At 37.1% G+C, this 15,697-nt stretch overlaps 1 protein-coding gene across 1 annotated transcript in view; it reads left to right on the top strand.

The window, feature by feature from the left end:
• Positions 1 to 15,697, top strand: part of MIPOL1 (mirror-image polydactyly 1) — a 151,614-nt gene that overhangs the window by 2,360 nt on the left and 133,557 nt on the right. The window contains exons 2-3 of the mRNA XM_062494999.1: positions 180 to 314; positions 1,574 to 1,653. Of these exons, the coding sequence (XP_062350983.1) occupies positions 310 to 314; positions 1,574 to 1,653 (85 nt within the window). The 5' untranslated portion in view covers positions 180 to 309. The remainder of the gene's footprint in view (positions 1 to 179; positions 315 to 1,573; positions 1,654 to 15,697) is intronic.

A 15,697-nucleotide genomic window follows, 5' to 3' on the forward strand; every position in this document is an offset into this window, starting at 1 on the left:
TAAGACATGTTTTAAAATACTCCAGAGGTTATTAAATACCATATTTTCTTCATGTCGTGCTATATGAATATCTTATTAAAATACTGCAATTATTATGAACCTTTTTGTGCAATATGTAGGGAAATGGCTTCATTGACAGAAACCTATTTCTTGATATTAATAACCCTCTATATTTTCAGCTAATCCAAAAGTAAATGAGGAACTTAGGAAAAGATTGCCAACTTCAAATCAACACAGTTACACAGAATTGAAGAAGAAGCATACAGCTTCATCTGAAGGGTGCTTTTATGGGACTCAGAGTTCTGCAATATGAGGTGAACTTTTTATTTTTAGTTAAGACCTAAGCACATCAAATCCTACACAGTTTTTTTATAATGCGGATTTCTAGTCAACAATTAATATGAGCTAAATATGTATTTCTTGAATGTTTTGTATATATATGTTAGTGTTGAATCTTGAGTGTTTGTACAATTAATTTTTTTACAATTTTAAATATAAAAATGAAATCATCTGCTTTTTTGGTGCTTTATGGGAAAATAATTTCTTCTGCTGCTTTATTATTTAGGATATGTGTCTTGGTATTATTTTCTTGAATTTTAAAATATGTACTTTTTTTAAATCTCTTACATTTTTCAGCACAATGACAGCTCTCTGAGTGTTTTCATAATCTTCATAATCTTCATGTGTCTTCAAGGCACATGCATCATTTTAATAAATGTAAAAAAAATGTAGCAGGGAAAACATACAAAATAAGCACAACTGCATAGTTAAGGATAAAAATTGTATGATACTTTTTAAAAAGGTTTTTGAGTAAGTAATACAATTTGTGGTCAGCTTACTACCTTACCAAGATTACAAAATACTTAGATTTCCTTGCAATACAGAGTATAATTGAATTTTTAACACATAGGAGAGCGTATATTTTAACACCCAAAAGGATGCCTGGTAGGCATAACATTTTACTATAGGTCTTATTGGGGGTTGCTTCTTGAAGATCTTTGATTATGTCAAATATTGCAACTGTGCAATTAACTGTATTCTAAAGCAATATGCATGCAAATATTAGGATGCATTATTTAGCTGTTTAGAAAGACCTGCATATTCAGAGTCAGAGTGGTCTCGGGCCAAAATACATTATTTGTATTTTAATAGGAAATTAAAGCAGGAGAAAGAATGCTGTGAAGTGATGCACATGCCACCATCTGTAATAACTGCCAAAGGGAGCAGGCTTCTTGTGTGTAGCAGGACTGCTTGGTGTGATTTGGGCTGTGCTCACTAATGTGTACTTCCAAGACCAGACTCTAGAAGAAAAACTAAACTAATAAATAATTCAGCAAAGACATCACATGCAAGAGAAAACTGAACCAAACAATTAGAAAAATTGGATGAGCGAAGAAAAAAATATTTTACTTAGAAATATAATTTTACACTGACCGTTAAAATATGCAGATTTCATTGTGCTGCTGTAAATACTTAAAATAATTTGTTTTGTAAATTTTCTGTCAAATGAAGGCAAAGTATAGGTGTGTTATATTGTTTCACGTTTATTTAACTAGAGTTTGTTTTATTTTAGCTCTGAAGCCTTCAAGCAAAAACTGGACTCACTGCCAGATCAAACAAGTTCAGAAGAACAAATGGAGAACTGGTCAAAAGGTAGGGACTTGAAAGATACTAATAAGAAACCTCAGGTGTTATACCAGTGCTAGGCAGTGACTGGAGTGTGTTTGTTCTTGCTGATATATGACTGACTTTGGAAGAAAAGAAAAAAGAACCACAACTGCATACTGCCCCTTAAAAGTACTTGGAGTAACAGGAGAGCAGCTACATTAATATAAAGCTTCACCTTTATTTTCTGGCTTAATAAAAATGTTTTTGTATAACTTTCAGAAGTCTTGTTTAAATTCTTAGTCTTGACATTGCACTTTACAACCTTTTTTTGATTGTTAGCAATAAATCTGAAAGTCTGTGTTAAAGTAATTTTCTTGGCTATTCATTCTCGACTTGAGTGTGATTAAGCCATCTACTAATATTAATGAGTTTGTCATTAGTAGCTTGACTGAATTAAGACAGTAAGGTAAGGCTTGGAGGTAAAGGTGACATTGGTTAACTTGGATCTTCCCCAGTTAGTGGAGTTTCATCTTCATCAGGATGCAAGTATGTTTTTGTATTTTCATTTGGTTGACCAGACACAATTGTTCTCAGATCTTCTATGTTTCGTGACAGAAATCTAAGGGAAAAAAACCCCACTGAATTTGAGAGTACATTACATGACTGACTGACTTTGTAGAGGAAGTGGCTTGTGACTAGATTGTGACAGGGAGAAGGAAGAAAGGGAAAGACATAAAAAAGGGTGAATTTTTGATATTATGTGAATATGTGTAGGTTAAAAAATCCAGAATGGAGTAGATGTGTCAGCATCAAAATTTCCCTCTATATCAGAGCCTCATAGCTTCTTGTACATTTCCTTTTTTTGACTTCTATGTATTCTATCTCAAAAGATAATAAATGTCAAGTTTCTCATGGAGAGTCTGTTTAGAAGAAAGAAGAAATGCTTCTTTTTGTAGATGATGCTTTTCTTTCATATGTAAAGGAATTTCTACCTATATTTTTCTGTAAAATAAACTTCTCATTTTTGATTTATGGAATTTTGAGCTGTTACTGAGTGAAGTTCAAAAGATTTTGAATCATATACTCTGTAAACAAAAATAGTAATGGCATAAGTAGTGGTGTAAGTTAGTGGAGAATTGTATTCTGACAATTTAAACGTATAATGGCTTAATCAGGCTTAGTGTTTTTAGACCTTTAGGGGTCAGCATACCCTAAGATTGGTTCAAAAGGTTAAGTTTTCCAAAGTAGGCAAATGAAACATTCTCTGTGAAATATTTTCTGTCTAATTGTAAGAAATGGTGTTCTGCTGCTGCTCAGACATATTTTGAAAACTGAGTAGTTACTGAGTTTCGTGTGTATTGTTTTTCTGATGCTTTTAAGTCAATATTTTTTGCTGTTTAGACAGCTGTTTCTTCCAAGCTAACACTTACAGATTCATGTATCCAATAGACACTGTTCTATAAATAAAAGTAAAATTTATACACTTTTCTTTAGCATAATCATTAATAAGTCATGTATTTGTGGTTTTGCTGCTAGGAAATTTAGAGAAAGGCATTATGGGTAAATCTGTCATCATACTGGTGTGGATGGGGAATTTTTTTTTTCTTAGATATAATTTGGGTATTAACATCTAAATTGCATTCATTTCTCATAAAGATAACAGGTCAATTTCAGCAACATAATGTTCAATATGTGCCCTTGGTAGCTATTCTGGTGCATTTTTTTAATCACAGCAACTTTTCATTTGCTGTGTAAATGTGTGTGTTGAGGAGTATGATGTTTTGTATCCTGCTTGCTCTGTTATCGTTGCATCTTTCCTTATGTGAGTTCTACTGTGCTGTATTTTGATGTTCCTTTCTTGTAACTTGGAAGTTTAAAAGCTGGGTTTAGAATAACCCTATAATGATTTATCCAAAAATTTTTAGGAGTATACTGAAATACTGGAGATTATATTATTTGTCAAGAAATAAGGATGGTAATGCAAATACAAGATTAAATTTATCCGACCAGATGAAAATTCAGTCAAGCAATGAAAATTTTAAACAACAGAAAAAAAAACAGATACAGAAAAGTGGTAGGTTTATGGCGGTTCTGTGGGATAATGTGTAACCTGTTAATAGATGTTATAAAATAAAACACTTGAAAGAAAGGCAGTGTTTAAGAGGAGTGTATCTGAAGCGTTTGATAGGTGAGATTTTCTTTTTAACTTTACGAGTTGTTTGGAGTACAGTATCCCTGTATGGATTGAAGACTTGTCAGTGTTCCATTCTGTTAGGGAGAATTAAAAGAGCAGTTTGTGTGCAAGGCTTGTTATTTTGTGTTTGTATCTAGTTTAAATGTACTCTTTCTCTTGTTTTTAGCAGAAGGTTAATGCCTTTTTTCATTTCCCTCTAAGGATACTTGAGAGAATGTACCAGGAACATTGGCAGCAGACCAGTGAGAACTGTGCCACTTAAAAATGAAAAATATTCACGATCCAATCTAGAAAGCCTAGAATAGTATTCAGTTAAAAAAAATAAACTCGTATTGGCAAATAGGTGCATATCTTTGCATTGCAGTGATGGTGGATGTGGGGAAGCACATTGCATTGGGGTAGAGTTGTTACTTCAGTAGGGTTTCCATGCATGATGGGAACTATAAAAAATTAATACTATGAAAACACAAGAGGGAACCTGAAATTGGGTGGTTTCTCTTCTTATATATACATTTAGGACTTAATATGGCAGTTTTTCAGAAGCATTGCCAGGATGGGAAAGTGGTGAGTGTGCAAATGCTGGAGTTAAATTTGTGTCTTATTTGACTGATGTACCGTGTTTGAGTAGGTGCAGCTATACTTCTGTATTATATAGTCTTTAACTAATGTAATGTTTTTGCTCATTTATGAGCATCCATGGTTTAAGGTCAGGGCAGAAATTAGGAGAAGTCTTAGAATTTTAAGTACTGTTTGGTCTGTTTTGACAACAAAATTAAGAGTTTTGCTGACTCCAGAATTAAAAGTATTGTGTAATTTTTATTTGTAAATTGCTAAGACAAGTTAATAGATTGATTATTTTTAATGGCAAAGTTGTTTGCTTGCTTAAAAGGTGGTTATTATGTTTTTCAAGCATAGAAATATATATATATTGCTAAGCCATTAATTGAAGCATAGATTGCAATGTAAGTCAGTGAACCAATCACACTTCTGAGTATTTGATGGTAACTTTAGTTATGATCCATATACACACTTTCCATGTAACTTCAAAGGAATGCAGCTTGTACATATACTTTAAAATTGTGTGTCTGGAAGCTAGTTCAGAGGAGACTAGCTTTAAAGAGATGTGATAATGTAGATTGGAACAGAACTGCAGAATGAGCTTGTGCAGGGAAATTTGTAATGGAGGTGTTTTGTCTGGTGGTGAGCTGTGGGGTTTTGGGATGTTTTACATTCATAGTAATTGAGGAAATGTCGTCATATGCAAAGGTTAAGTAAAATGAATAATCTTTTCTGTAACTTTGACTATCTTAGTAGAAGTAGAAAACTCTTCTAGTTGTGTAATGCGTTTTTTTTTGTGGATTTGTTTTTGCAGTAGTAATTACAAGGACTTTTTTCTGGAATTTCTATTGTGTGAGTTTGGCACACTCAAAGATGAAAGGGTAAAGAAAGTCTTGAGAGTAATATGGCATTGTAAAGGTTTTTCATCTAATACTCCACTTGGGTAAAGAAGCAGCAAATGGTAAAGGTGCTGCTGCCTGTTTCTCCAGAATATACCCACTATTGGCCGTAAACACTAAAGTAAATCTAAAGGCCCTCTCTCAAGGCTGTAGCAGAGGCAGAATTAAGCATACTTGTCATAGTGAAGTCTCTTTTTTTACATGCCTCAACAGGAGACACTGTGAGCCTGTTCTTCCCCTCCTACCCTCTTTTAGCAACAAAGTGCTGTTTACTTGGGAAAGAAGGCCTGCATATTGTAAGGGTGGTTTGGATGCAAAAAAATGTATGTGATACGCAGAGAGGCAGCATCCTCTACACCCATGTGGCCCAGCTCATCAGTGTCTTCAATGTGTGCTGTGCTTTCAGCATCAAACTCACTGTGTGCTGTCAGAGATCCCCTTGCAAAGTGTCAAGTGTAGTTGCAGTTCATCTCTGAATGATGTAAAAGGCTGAAAAGAGGCTGAGAGGATGAAATTCATGAGTAATACCTAAGAAAAGTGGCTAGTAACTGTTCAGAAACACTAAGCATGGAAGATGTAGAAAACCTCTTCCATAGAAGAAGAAGGAATAGTGTGACATGACTTAGAAGATAAGAATGAGCTAATTAATGATAAAAGTCATCCAATACCACTTGGTCTTTCCTGTAAATATAATCATCCCTTTGTGCGTATAAATTCTCATCTCTTCTTTTTACATTCCATTTCTTTCCTTGTACTTTTTGACTGGTGTAATACAGCACATTTTTAGCCAGACTGCATGCAGAAAGACTCCTCATCAGAAGCACAACTAGATATCCAGTATTTGCCTGACTCACTGCAGTGTTGTGACTATGATTTTCTTGGACCTTTTATGGTACGCTCAAAACATGTAGGGCCTTATCTGTACTGAGGGCTGCAAGCACTAAGGATGGGGGAATGCATACCTTGAAGTATTGCACTTTGAATCTTAAGTGTGTAAAGTATGAGTGCAGTTAACTTCAGAATGTCTTGAAATGTACTTCAGAGAGAACAGCACTTTCTACCACAGCAACTTTTAAGTAGTGCTTCAGAAGGAGCTTTAGAAAACCTTACACAAGTGCAGGAGGAATTTGGTTTTTTTCTTCTTTATAAGCCTTCATTACTTCTATTTTATAACAGCTAGAATGAGGCTTAAGTTCAGAGCAAAAGTATTTAACAATTATTATAAAAAGGTACTTCAGGGAGTGCATTGCCAACTCTTATTTGTGAGTTCACCTGCATCTTTAGAACACTACTGGAATAAAAGGGTGCAGGGGCAAGGTGTTTTATGGCTACTTTATGCAGAGTGATCTTTCTTTTATATTGAACACTTAAAATTGCAATATTTTTCTTTACTTCTAAAGCAGTAGTTTCCTGGGCTTTTGTTTAGAACTCTTAATTCAGCAAAGCCTTAATTGTTTGTGTGTGGTAGGGGAGGTTGAGTACATTTGGATAACAGAATTTTCACTGTAATTAATGGGCACTGGGAAACATGACCCTGCCTAGATAAAAGGGAGTTCTGGATCATTAAGATTTAGATAATGGAAGGGAGTTATATGTGAAAAGCAATTGTCTGATATGACAATAGCAAAAGACAAATGGGGTGGGAGGGTTTACTTTGTTTTTAGGTGGTTTAGAAAACATAAACACAGCATGCTTAGTAAAACTCCAGCAGACACTATGTTTGGAAATTATGTAATGACTCCATATAGGCTGTAATGATATCCTGAAACCCTGTATTTAAACTAACCTGAATTACAATGAGAGATAAACAGAATATTTACCCATCCCTTATGAGCTGCTGCTGATATGTAAATTTATTCTTCTACTTTGCACAAATATACTTTTGAGCTACTGCTTAAACACTTCAAGGTCCTTAGCCAAACAGTTTTAATGATGCCTCCAGTATTATGAAAGTGTGACATTTGATGAATGCCTTGTATAGTTGTGATATCAGGGAAAGTGTAAACAAAAAACGCACATCAAGTCATCGTGCAACACCTAGATAATTTATAATTTTACTGTTTATATCCATCTTGACATTTTTTATCTGCCAAAGGCAGGTTTCATTTGGAATCTTAATCTGAGATTTATTTGGTGGATCTGGAAATCATAGCTAGAGTTCCCACAGGAAATGGTCCATCTACCAACAGATTAAATGGCAGTCCTGCAGTTGTTAAGGGAGCTCTGCATTTAACACACATGCATACTCATTCAGTGAGCACTGTGGAGAAAAATTAAAGTAGTAACCCAGGTTTAGGAACAATGTAGCTAAAAAGTCCCGTATTTGCTGAATGACAAAGGGTTATATAGCAGCATTTCATTTTATTATTCGTGCTTGAATTTCTTGTTTGCTTTGTTGAGTCTGCTGACGAATACTAATAAATGCCTGCAACAATCCAGACGAGAGATGCCTGGCAACAAAGCTATGCGGTGGACCTCCCTGATCTTCTCCAGTTCACAACCTGACCTTTTGAAAAATTGGCTGGGCTAAGCTGCAGAATTTGGGTGTAATGGTTATTGTTAACTCCAGCTTTAGGATTTATTAATTTGTGTGATCAAGACTTACCTATACTTCAAAGTTTCAAAAGACCAAACACAATCATCCATCCATTAGAACTAACATTGTGTTTCAGTGAATCCCACTTAGTATCTGCCTAGAGATTGTGCTGTTTTGATGCATTCGGAATATAAAAATGCTTTTTCAACTGTGAGACCAATCCACTGAAAATCCAGTGTCTTCTCAGAGACTAATATTTTAAAATAACAATATGTTAATGAATTGCAAACGGAGAGTGGAATGCCAAAGGAAATGTCTGATATTTACACATTAATAAATGCATCACGATTAACTGCAGTGAATACCAAAGTAATGATTGGCCACATATTTTAAAGACTGAGTAGCATTCTTTTATTTTAAATATTCAACAGTTTGTACACAATTGCTGTTTAGATGGAGAAGAGGAGGACAAAAGATGTAGTGAAAGAGAGAAGCAAGGGAGCATCATTACTAAAATAATCAGAATCCTTGGAGAATTGTAAAAAATCGCCTTTGTCAGAATAACTCCCAACTGTTCTTAATCTCCTTCTCAATTTATTTCTTTTTGAAGGGTGTTGCCAGGTTTTCACACAAGTACAGGTGAATACAGAAGCATTCAAAATGACACAGTTGTCCCCCAACTTATGTTGCAAAACCAGAATTCACTGTTCTTTTTAGGATTCCTTTAAGGAATAACAAAAAAAAAATAAACTTCTGAGTTTTGTCTATATTTTAGCAGACAAAATATTTTCAAACCTCTTATTTTTTTGTATATGTATGTTTTATGGGATATAGAGCAAGCAAAAACATTAACGCCTATTATAACTTTGGTTATTCTCATTGCATTTTCAGATAACTTTATCAACAAAGTTGCAATAACATTATGTTGTTCTCTTTGTCCAGTGTTTTGGTCAACTTAAATGCTTAGCTGTAACCAGAGATAAGTATTTGAATTGCATTGTTGGGTTCACCTGAGTGACTACTAAAGCAGTTTTAATTGTTATTTTTTGCTTTGGAGTATCATTAGAATGATACTCAGTATAATTTTAAAAAGGTAATTTCCTTTATTCTGCCTAATATTGAAATTACAGGACATTTGCTTATATTGTGCATTGCACATCTGTCTTCCAATATACAAATACTGTAACCTAAGCTGTCATGTGAATTAAAATTATTATCATAAAGAAGTGTCGAAGGACGCTATTTTAGTTATTTAAAATTAATATTAATTTTCTTATTGTGCAAATGTTAGTTGCCATTCATAAGTGAAAGTGGTATTTTTTTCTTGAAGTACCGTAGATATTAGTTTCTAAAATGTCTCTGACAGAAAAGAGTAGAATCTGACATCTCTGAGCCAGTGAAAAGAGGAGGGAGGGTCATCAGTAAGGTAGCACAAGCTCCAAGATGCAGGGCGGATTTAGTCCCTTTGACTTTCTGCAGTTTTTCCTTCTGTCATGGTGTCATGATTTAGGAATGGTATTCTCCAATTTAGCACTCTCACTAAAACCACCTGCAGCTCCCTGCCCTGCCTCCTCCACCTGGAGCCACAAAAGGTAAAGATCACAGGTCCAGAGAAAAGCAAATTACTGGGAACAGCAATGAGATAAGAAAACGAACAGTAACAGCAAAAATACTAATGACAGAGGGTATAGGAAAAGGAACAATTCAGGAAAAAAACACACATCAGAGCACACTCAATAATAGACCACCCTTTCCACCCCAATAATGGTCAATACTGGATGGCTCCCTCCAACACATTTTCTGGACCAGAAGACACCCAATCTTCCCACGAAAGAGTCCTCATGACATGAGGTGGTATAGAATAATGTGTGTGTCCTGGCCATGTCCCCTCTTGGCTACTACAAAAATTAACCCTGTCATTGCTGGAACCAGGACATTTTCCACCTGATAATCCAAATTTTTTGCCTTCAGGCCTGTTAGTGATGATTTCCAAAATCCCTGGGCAATTGGGGTTTCCTATTCAAGACCACTCAGGACAGCTGACACACAAAGTACAGAGCCTTCTGAGGAACCAAGAAAGGTATTCAACTGTCTAATTTCTTCCGTCTCCACAGCAGCTATCCCAAAATCCAAATGGCACTCTTTTGGGTCCTTGAAATACCTTCTCCTGAGGTAATAGGGATCAGGTGATTCTCTGTCCCTGCCTCTTCCTCCTGTTCTGTGGGTCGTGTTTCCTCTTTATTCCTTACTAAGTGAATTCGTTTGGTCTTGGAGTTCTTTGTAGGGGTGACTGCTAGGGGCACGGGTTGTTCCCCTGGTTCAGCTGCAGTTTGAGCGGCCCTGGTGCCTGTAGGAGGTCTGCTTTCTTACTCCTCCCCTGGAGGGTGTTTCTCTAGTATTGAACTGTGTCCAGTAAAGCATAGCCAGGGCCCAGCACACTGCAATAAATTGCTCCTCTCTGGAGTTGCCACGGCATTTTCCTTGAAGTGTGCATTCTGTCACTTTAAACAGGGTCTTGTATTTGTTCAGGGGTGAACTGCTAAACCTTTGGAGCAGAGAATTTCCCCAAAAACTGGCCCATTCTCCCCCACAGTCTATGACCATCCATCGTCAGGGCAGATCTCTGAACAACCTCCCTAGAAATCTCTGTCCTGACTCTAAATATAGCATAGACTGTACTGAAGAGATATGGCAGACTTACCGAGAATAATATGCTTTCCTTAGCATCCAGCAGGAATTCAAAATTCTCAAAACCAGGTCTGAAGGAAGAAAAGGGGGTGAAAAGCTGGGAAAAGTCATTTCCCCTGTTCTTCCCACAGACGGGGTATAATTGTTAATGAGCTGCCAGAGGTAGTACCTGAGTAAGGATAGGAGAGAAACACTGAATACACATCCCAAATGACCTTCATTGTCCTTGATGTTATCATATCATAAACTGATATCCCACAGTACAGTAACAAAGGAATCCTGATCCCTCTCCCTGTTCTGAAAACGGTCATCATGAGGAGCACATATGGAAATACATGGTTGTATATACACACCTATTTGAACAGCCCAAACCACATTGTGGCCACTGACTCTGGACCTAATACAACAAATGCTAAGATCAAATTTGTCTCCAACCTGCTCTGGGCAGATCTGTTGAGTCTCAACCCTTCATGTCTCACACTGGGCTCCAATTACACCTGTCTTGGTTTAGGAATGGTATTCTCCAATTAATTCTTCCATTAAACCATGTGCCACTCTCTCTCCACCCTCCAATCTGAGGCACGAAAAGCAAAGATCATGGGTTGAGATAAGAGCAATTTACTGGGTACAGCAGTGAGACAAGAAACTGAAAAGTAACAGCAACAATACTAACGATAGAGGGAATAAGAAAATAAACGATTCACACAGAAACCACACCCCCAATTCCCCAACCACCCCTTCCCCCTTAATGGGCAACACTGGACAGCTGCTTCTGCCATATTTTCATGCCCAGAAGGAGCCCCTTCTCCCCAGAAGAGAGTTCCTTTCCCCTGCCCCTGGCAATGGTATGAGTTGGTGTAGAGGAACTTCTGTGTCCTGGCCATGCGCCTTCCTGTCTACTGCAAAAATAAACCCTGTCTGGAACCAGGACAGGTAGCTTGCTCAATGACCTCAATGCAATTACTTCATCACTCTGTGCCTTCATCTCAAGGGCTTTAAAATTGCTATCACAGCACTTACCCGTCTCCTAAAACATATCTGTGAGAGTTTCCATAAAAATGTTCTTTCCAAGGCTTATTTCAATGAACTTGTGTTTCTTAAAGTGAAAGGAGATATCCTATCTCAGAGATAAATCAGGACCTTTATGAGTAAGAGTTGCTTAAAAGTAAGTCGATAGTCCCCATTCTTTTGAGATGACCCATGATGCTCTCTGCAGAGCCCATGGTCCTGTATTCTTGGGGCACTGAATGTACAATGCATCTATGTGGTGATTTCCTCTTTGTTACTGCCAAGGGTTTGGCAATACATGGTGCTTTGAGTGGGCAGAGCACAGAGAAATAAAAGGAATTAGCTTTGTATTACAAATCTACTCTAAGCTCAGTTTTTGCTTGTTATCGGGTTCTTGTGACTGCCATTCTTCCATGCTACGCAAGTGATTTAGTGAGATCTTAGAGTCCTACTGAATAATGACCTTGAAGCTTGCTCAGTTTTCTTTAAACATTAGAAAAAGTGCATCATGAAGGGGCAGCCATTTGCTCTTAGTTGCAGATTACTTGATCTCAGTATACTACACTGCACTGAAGGGGCCTGAATAGTTGCCTACATAAGTAAATCTGTAGTAAGTCCAAAGACAATAAAGCTTCACTTTGTCATGTTGTTTGTTTTGGAGAAAGCCTGTATTATGGACCGTGTATTTTTGTACTGACCTTTTGTAATTGTTTCCCAGAAATAGGAATTAGTTTCTTGAAAATTAGGTACAGCACCTTTTCTTAGGATTAACTCTGAAAAAATTTTTGTAGATCATGAGAAAGATAAAACAGTGAGGAAATGAGTGAAACGTAATGAACACCTTTTACATATCCATGTAAATAATATATATTGCATCTGTGTTAGCTCAAATATGAATGAAAAAGAAAAATAAAGGCATTCTGAAAATGAGTACGACCTAACACTAATGCCAGACAATAGGATCAGATTTCTTCCACCAGACTAAATTTCTTTCTTTGCATATTTCTGCCTATAAAAGCCTTGAATTTTGGTTCCTACTCATTTTCAGGATTTATGCCTTTTAATCATTCAGTAAAGGATAAGCTGTTGAACAGTCTGAGTCCTTCACAGTCATTCTCTTTGGTAGAAGTTCCTGTAGTTAAATAGCTGAGTGATTGAATGTTTGTCTTTTGACAAAATGGTTGACTCATCATTTTCAGCTCAAAAGGGAATATTCGGCCATAGTATTAATTTCATTTGCATAGCTTGAGAAGTTAGTGGCCATCAAGATAAGTTTTTAGTCTTATTATTGTAGGAGAAAAATTAGATAATTTGAAAGCCATTAATAAAGAATCACAGTAAGTCAATTGAAAATGAAGGCGAAATTCTAAAGTAATGCTTTTACTTGCATAGTAATTGCAGTTGTAGATGTGTGGTTTGTAGTGGGGCAAGATCAAGGTTTTTTAAACCTTAGGAAGTATGTCCTATTATTCCAGTGGAAACAGATTAGTTTGGTATAGGGCCAGTGTGGTTCTTTGCATAGATAGTTTTGTTGGATGGTGAATATTCCCTCTTGTTTGAAATTCAAAATGTTTGATGATATACAAACAAACAACAACAAAAAAAACCCCACAAACATTGAAGTTGTGTTTTTGTTTAGACTGAGAAGAAAAAATACTTGATTGCAGCCCAGGTGGTCTACAACATGCTGGGGTGCATCAAAAGAAGGCTGGCCAACAAGTTGAAGAAAATTATTGCACCTTTCCACTCTGCCCCTGTGAGACACCATGTGAAGTACTGCATCCAGTCAGGAAGCCCCAGCACAAAAGAAGAGTGGGCCTATTGCAGCTAATCCAGACTTGGCTAGGAAGATGATCAGTAGGCTGGAGTACAACTCCTGTGAGGACAGACAGGCTGAGAGAGCTGGGATTTTTCAGCCTTGAGAAGAGAGGGCTCTGGGAGGACATCACTGCAGCCTTCCAGTACTTGATGGGGCTTGTAAAAAAAGAGGGAGAGGAACTTTTTATGCAGGCAGATAGTGATAGGACAAGGGGGAACAGTGTCAAATTAAAAGAGGAGAGATTTAGGTAAGATATTTGGAGAAATTATTTAGCCACGGAGTGGTGAGGCACTGAAACAGGTTGTCTGGAGAACTTACGAATGCCCTGTCCTAGGAAGTTTTCAAGGCCAGGCTGGATGGGGCCCTGAGCAACATGATCTCATGGCTAGCCTCCCTGCCCAGGGCAGGGAAGTTGCAACTAGCATTCTGTGATTCTGTGATTAACAGGAGATATTAGTGAGTTTTTTTATTAATAGAGGTTGCACTTCCTCAAATACAGCACAATGTTTTGTTCTACATTTTTTCAAATGTTTTTAATCTGACAGTGTCACCGTGTTATAGCTACTGAATTTGCAGTCATCTTTGCTCCCAGGGTGTATATGGCTCATTTTCTTCCTGTCTGCTTTTGCTTTTTCCTATTATGCCTCTTACTGCCATCCCTCTAGGGGTTTGTTCACTCATACAGTCTTTTGCAGACAGATGAGAACATACTATGTCTGTGCCACAGACCAGCTTAAAACAAATACCAGTAAGCTATAGGTAGCAAGCTGTAAGTACTATTATACTTGAAGCTGATTTGGTGCATCTGGGGCTTCCAGTGTCTGCATACTTATCTGCAACCAGATCTGTAGCCAGTCCTGTATTTTGAGGTGCTATGTGCATGTTGCATTGGGTTTTGTTTGTTTTCCCTTACTCTTATTCCGTGGAAATTCCCTGCAAACCTCTGAGGTGATCAGTGCATTTTAGTAGGGTGCTGAAAGACTGTAAACAGGAGGAATGGGGTGTCCACCCTGCTTCTGCTGGATGATGGGACTGCTGAATATGCTGAGTGGTATAACAAGGGAAACTATTGCCTGTTCAGTCTTCCAGCTGAATCTGCACCCTCTGTGCACTTATCACCATTGGTGCGGGATTCTCTAATCCTGTTCTTACCCTGATCTTGGTGCTTATCCCCCACTTCTCAGAAGAAGCCATGATGAGTAGTGGGTGCCTGCACAGTATGATGCATTTAATGTTTTTACTTGACTTCTAACCACTCCCAGCTTAACAACATTGAATTCTGTTCTGCCTTTACTGTTTCAAGCCATGACAGCATTATCTTCCCCTTACGTCCCTCACAATCAATTCCCAGATTTAATTCTAGTGTCTTTATATTCCTTCTTCTTAACATTTGCTTTTCTTTCCCACAATGTGAACAAGCTATTCATTCAAGATAAATACATACAGAAGATCAGCTGTTCAGCGTGTCCCTATAGTGAAATATTAATCTGGGTTACTGAACTTGTACTATTTTATATGGAAAAAATATTGTTTAGTATACTCAAGAATCAGAATCAGCAGTGGTGGTACCACTTAATGAAATCTACATAATTTTTGCTAAAGCTTGCAAGGCTGTTTTACCCTTTCTCTGATGTTCCCTGTGCAGCCTGATTATTGCAAATGCTACTTACTCCCAGGTGTGTGTCTGCAGCATTGGTAATTAATGCACAATACGATTTGCAGGAAGCATGAGGAAAAGCACTGAAGTGAATTGATTAAAATTGCCACTTAGTTTAACAACAAGACAAGCTAACAAGTACCAAAGCCTAAATTATTTGAAGTGGGAGTCATGAAGAATAAAGTGGTTTTAAAAATAAAATGAGTCCTATGTCCATTGATCTGACAGCGTTCAAAATGTCTTCCCCAAAGCATTCTACTGACAAATTTCGCATGTTGATTAAAAAAAAAAATACCGCAGCTTTATTAAATGAGTAAAAACCTCTCACCTCAATGCCCTTGGGCAGAGTGCTTTCAATTTTGAGTGGAAGAGGCTGCCATCATCTTCTCTCTTACAAGGCCAATGGAGAAAAAACCCCAGATCCTCTGTGTTTCACCTAATATTTCCAAGAATGCCACTTACAGCCTTCCTGTGATGCGACTTAGTCTTACCCATGTGCTTGAGGGAATTGAATCTGGATGAAAAGGTGTCCTGCAAGTGTGTGTTGTCTAAAGAAGCAGCATTAGCATTAATAAATGCCAACACAGTTCTAGTACTATTCTAAATTCTCTTTTTTCTTTAGCTGCAGTAATTTACAATTAAAAATACATATCTTGACATGGCCCAAGGATTTAGCAGAAGTGCAACTGCTAATGCAGATATTTACCTCATCATGCAGTCACGTTCATTT

This window comes from Cinclus cinclus, chromosome 6, assembly GCF_963662255.1.
Source record: "Cinclus cinclus chromosome 6, bCinCin1.1, whole genome shotgun sequence".
NCBI lineage: Eukaryota > Metazoa > Chordata > Aves > Passeriformes > Cinclidae > Cinclus > Cinclus cinclus.